At 34.8% G+C, this 6,000-nt stretch overlaps 1 protein-coding gene across 3 annotated transcripts in view; it reads left to right on the top strand.

Moving 5' to 3' along the window:
• The window catches only part of SNX13 (sorting nexin 13), a 159,524-nt gene extending 153,797 nt beyond the window's left edge, over positions 1–5,727 (top strand). For all 3 annotated transcript variants that reach the window (XM_077811398.1, XM_077811400.1, XM_077811401.1), the window contains 2 exons: positions 1,349–1,461; positions 2,044–5,727. In XM_077811398.1, coding sequence (XP_077667524.1) covers positions 1,349–1,461; positions 2,044–2,291 — 361 coding nt within the window. In that variant the 3' untranslated portion in view covers positions 2,292–5,727. The remainder of the gene's footprint in view (positions 1–1,348; positions 1,462–2,043) is intronic.
• Positions 5,728–6,000: the final 273 nt, after the last annotated feature.

The following is a 6,000-nucleotide window of genomic DNA, read 5'->3' on the forward strand; positions in this document are numbered from 1 at the left end:
CTGTCTTTGTAGAAGCCTCAAGAACATGCTAAAATAGTCATAAGATATGTAGGATGAGCTCTCCAGAAATGTGGTTCACAAAGATTGCCTGTTTAGCAAAGAAGATGAATATCTGACCGGTATTTTCATCTGAAGAGAGAAATACCTAAAGATGTAAAGGACAGTACTAACAGACCCCATAACAAAGGCTCTGTGACATTAGTCTTCTGGACACTCTTCCAGTCTGTATAGATATGGTCAAGACTGTATTTGAAGATGTTGCAGAAGTTTCATCTCTCACTGGAATTACTGAGTGAATTTTATAGCTTCTCCAAAGGTAGAATAGATCCCCAGACTGTGATCCATGTTTTATGTGCGTGAATGCAGTTATGTACCAAATTGAAACTGCTTTGCCAGCAATGTAAGAGCTCAAAAAGTGGATTTTACATTGTTCTGACTCTGGTCATTAATAAATAGCATGGACCCAAGTGTGAGGTAACTTCAGTATTTGTCATTTTATCCAACAGAGCAGTTGCAAATAGACTAGATAAAGTCAGATTGGCTAGGCAGGCAGACAGTTACAGAGACTGGAACTTTCAGTCCATAAGTTTCCTTAGATAATGTACTTTTGAAACTAAGAAGTTAACTTTTTTTACAAGCTTAAAAGTAAATTTTTTTCTTAATAGACAAAATTTTAAGGCAGTTTTCATTGATAGGATAGCAGGATTGTCTACATTTTCCTCATTTCTCTCCTTGAATTGTCCAATTAAGAATACTGAGAGTCTATATGTCCTCTAATTGTAAATAGAAATAAAAAGAAGCCCAAGGTTTGGACCCTTTTTCAAAGTCAAAAATGCAAGCAGCGCTGTTGTCACACAGATTAAACATTCCAAAGCAAGTCATCGTCTTGTGTTTTACTACCAAAAAATTTGAGCCTAAGTTGTTACTAAAAGAGAGAGAGACTCATTGATATAAAGTGATTTGTAGACAAGTTACATATAGCTAATAAATTCAGCTGTATTTGGATGTTTCTGGCAGAGAAGGGGTGGATGTATAAATTTTTCCAAGAGGCTCAAGCAACAGACTCCCATACTGGAGTACATAGAGAGTAGTATGCAACTGTTAGTAACATTGCTGAGTTATGTTCCTTTTAAAGAGAATTGACAAGCAAGAAATTCTTATTTTTTGTTCTATCGGTTCTGAACTACACCTCAAATGATTAACAAAAGCATTTTGAGTATTAAAGATTTTTGCAGGTTAATGTAATCTCTGAATGCTTTCAGTTTGTTCACATTATGCTATGAGGTAGCTCACAGGGTTTAAAAAATAGGTGTTTTTTTTAAAGAACTTGTTTTTGTATTTGTTACAGAGATGCCTTTTGGCCCAATGGCATTTTAGCAGAAACTGTTCCACGCAGAGACAAAGATATTAGAATGCGAACGAGAGTGGCAGGGAAAACTAAACTCCTGGAGATAATGCCAGGTGAGTGAGCTTTGAATATTTTTAGTATTTTTACTAATATTGTACATTACTGGATTTTATATTGTTACTGAAGTTGAAGTATGGGGGTCCCAATCTTTATTTAAAAGTGAAAGAAGCTAAAGTACTGAAATTAATATCCATGGAGTAATTAAATATCTATTTGAACCCATATTTTTAACGGATTATCAGAAGATTGAATATTTTTGGTTCAGTCTGACAGCTTGAGGTTTCTCTTAGAACCAGTTCAGTATTAACTTAAACTAAAGATTTAATTTTTAGGTCTTGGACATGCATACTGCGTGTAGATACCAAGGGACAGTAAAATGTATAGCAGCATTGTTTTGCATGTGTGTGTGACTAGTAAGTAAAAGTGCACCATCATATTCAGAGATCTGTACTACTGTAATGGAACGACTTCTTTTCTCGTCTCCAAGCTGCATTCCTTTTAAACCCTTTCCCATAAGGTTCTGTCCGAATATTGCAATGGTTGATTTACAAGGAGTTCTATCTTTCCTATTAGTTAACCTATATATACTTAAAATATGTATAAAACTACTTCTGTAACTCTTGTCATTTGTGTAGATGAACTGAAGCACATCATAGGTGCTGAGACAACACGGAAAGGCATTCTTCGCGTCTTTGAAATGTTTCAGCATACTCAGCTAAATAAGAGGATGGTATATGTCTTTCTGGAGGGCTTCCTGGAAACCTTATTTCCACAATATAAATTCCATGAGCTCTTCAGCAAACTGCATTCACGGTCAGAGCAGATGCAGAGATACAAGCAGAGACTACAATCTACTCAAGCGCCTTCCTTACAGAAAAGGTGACACTCCAAACTATTGAGCTCGTGTTTGTTTGTCCAGGACTAGTGTCATGGGCATATTCTCTGGGGCTTAAAACTCACTTGCTGTTGTTTCTGCACCAGTCTTTTAGTGTCACATATTAGATTATTAATACATCCATAAGACCTGTGGATCTTCTCATCCTCACTTATATTGCAACCACTACCACAATGGGATTTGTGTCTCAAATGATTTGGTGCATCTTCATGCAACATTGAGAAGAATATTGGCCAGTTATGTAAGGAGTGTCAGTTTCTTCCGTTCCTGACTGAATTGGTGTTTGCAAGCAATGAAAAGTGTCAGACTGTATTTGCTGAGGGCTATGGAAAGCACAACTACAGTAACCATGAGGGATTTGACTAGTTTACCACTGGGAGATTGTGCAATGTGTGAGAATCAGGTGGGGTTTGTTTTGCATTATGATTGTGGGTCTTGATCAACATTTGTGTAAAGGTTGAGCTTTGGAATAGAAGTCTTTGGAACAGCTGGTTTCTGGAAAAAAATGTTACAGTATGTCCCCAAGAGTACACTCACTAAGTAGAGGTTGAGATAACGTGGCTTTTACACCTCCATTAACTTCATCTTCGTTTATTTTGAAAAAATAAACTAACATTATATCTTGGTTTGTTTTGTTTTTCAGTGGTGCAAGGCAGAGGTGTAGTAGAAAATAGACCCTTTATTCTGATGAATTTGTAGCTTTAAGGGCCCTCTTCTGTTCTTATGGCACATGGCATACAGTTTGCATGCAATTTAAATGGAAAAGGGGCATACAAATTTTATTGAAATTGTGCAACTGGTATTATCATTGAAGCATATCTCAAGTAGATTGGCAGTGACAGGGGATGGGATACATGCTCCAAGCAAGATAGACACCAAACTAAAAGAGTAGAAATTTGCAGTGGAGAGCAAGTTACACACAACTTTTCCCAGTAAAACTAAGAATTGTTTTTAAAAGCCCACTGTGTTGTACTTCATTTAAAATAGCCCCAGGATAGCTATGTACCCCTCACATGAAAAGTTGCTAGAATTTCTTGGTGCCTGACTTACACAAGATTCCTCTAGACTTCATTAAACAGTCATGTGCAAACATTTGGAAATTCCTGAATGCATCACAATGTATATATGAAAATATAAAAAGGAAATACAACTACAATATTTTTTTAAATAATCTTTTTTATTTTTTGCATAATGTAAAATTTTAATAAATAAACCTATTCTACACAAAGGCCCCAAGTCTATCCATTTACTTCCATAAAAATTAATGTCTGATCAAGAATAAAGATTAATTACACTTGTTTGACCTTAGTATATGACAGAGTTTGCATCCTACTTTTTGGACTCCCCTTCTATCTTGAGCTCCACCATCTAGGGCAAAGGATGGGAACCATACACACTCCATTGTCTATTTTCCATTTTTAAAAATGTTTACAAATATTTTCTAAATACTAATACTAAATACGAAGTAGGATATTTAATGGATCACTGAACCAAGGTCCTCAGGTGAGATGAGAACAAAATATGGTTCCATTGTCTGAGGGATGGGGAAGGGGACTTTTATGGGAGCGTTCTGAGGGGAGGAACCAAACAAGCCCTCATGGGTTGGGTGTGGAATCAAAACAGATCAAGTTTCCATACTGATTTTCTTTTTTCTCTTCGATTCCAATCAGATTTTTTTCATCGTATTTCTCTTGTAGTGAGTATCACTGTCATTGTCATATGGTATACATGTGCTCAAGTGCACTTGTTTTTCTTTTTTGCAGATCTACATACTGTAAATTAAGTCCCTTCCCTTATGATTTCCAGGAAGGCAAAGACAGCACATGTGGAAGATTCCTTCCCCATTGCCCCATCTATGTATAGTTTAAGAGGTTCTAAAGAAACATAGTAATTCACTGCTGTTGGAATTAACTATTTTTCCTCACATTCTTATATAAGGTAATAGATATGGCCATCGTTGAAATTCCTATTGCTTACATGTCAGTCTAAATCTTATTCCCATGTCAGTATGTATCACTTAAAATCTAAAGGACAAGATATCATGCAGGCTTTGTGTTTGGTAGTCCACACAATACATCAACTATTGGAAGGTGATGTATCTAAATACATACTAGAAAAGAGACCTAAAAATAATTATATAACCATATCAAATTCTATTTTTGAGTTAAATTTGTAAATCACTTAATAATTACATATATACTTTGAAATCAGAAAGATAATACGGTAGTCTGTGAAACTTGTGATGCCTCTTCTCGACCGGCACCCAGGCTAGACTTCTGGAAGAACAGTGGTCATGCTCATATTGTAGGAGATTTTACAATTACTTCTTCAGGAACACAAATTGTACATTGTGTACCAGGCTTAATAAAGTCATTACACTTAATGCATTTACTGCATATATATATATATATATATATATATATATATATATATATATATATATATATATATATATATATATGGCTTTGTCTTCTACTATTTTATTTCAGAATGTGGTTTCTTAACTGTAGGCAGGAACCATCAAAGATAAATAATTTTTATCAATGTTTGTGTGCTGTTTAAATGGTTTACATGTTGACCATTTAAAATAATCAACCCTGCCAATCTGTGTTATATATTACCCTGTAAATGCCCCAAAACTGAATGTTAAAATACAGCACTTAACTGGAAAGGTCTATCTCCTAACATTTGCGTGCTGTTACTAGCCGCTGAAAATAATTGTGCCATGGACCAACAAATGCACTTATTTTAGCCTTAATTCATTTTAAGAGAAAATGAACAGTTGAACATTTCATTTGGTTCATTCTAAGCTTGTGTTGCTGGTGTTTGCTAGAACAAAACAGTTAACTTTAATGCTACCAGAATGTGAACCAAATTTTTTAAGAAGGTAAAAAAATAAAAAATTCCACAATCTAAATTTTAATTTTGTGCAATATTTTCATTTAACGCATGTGTATTTGAATAATTGTAAAATAAATGCATTTTTAATGTTCTGAGGTCTAGGTTAAGTTATCTCCTTAACCCAACAACTTACATTCTGTTGTGGTGCATCAGTTTATTTAAGGACTTGTTTTAAAAGTCTTGTTTGACACTCCTTGTAATCTCTCTTGTTATCAGTGATCTTTTGCTCAACTGAGCATGGCTCGTATAATACAAGGGAAAATCTAAAGAGCACATCTTATGAATATAGCTGTTATAAATGACTTGTGCATATCATTGTACAGTAAGTGTCAGCTGTGTGCCTAATTGTTCTAATGATATTCCCGTCCCCTCCTTTTGACTAACAAAGAACGAACATGAATCAGAATGTTATGGTCATTTTTACTGAACGGCAAAGGACTCTAAATTTTTATTTGGAGTTTGCATTATGCCCTGTCCAACAGAAAAGCTGAAAAAATATTACACTAATAAAGAATTAACAATATTTTTTGCTGAGTCTGTAATTGGTTTGTTTCAAAATAACCTTCCCATCAGAAGATGAACATTATATCACATGTCAGTCTGAAAACTCACTACTTGGTACTACTGCTTTACCTAGTAACATTAGGAGCTTGAATAATTTGTAACTATCTGCCAAAGGAATATTTTTGTTACAATTGCCAAAGGTAGTGCTGAAGAAGTCTGCAAAGTCATTGCCATTGGTAAATACTGGGTACAGATTCACTTCTTAAAAAAAAGTTAATGGCACAGTTTCATA

This window comes from Eretmochelys imbricata, chromosome 2 (genome assembly GCF_965152235.1).
Source record: "Eretmochelys imbricata isolate rEreImb1 chromosome 2, rEreImb1.hap1, whole genome shotgun sequence".
NCBI lineage: Eukaryota > Metazoa > Chordata > Testudines > Cheloniidae > Eretmochelys > Eretmochelys imbricata.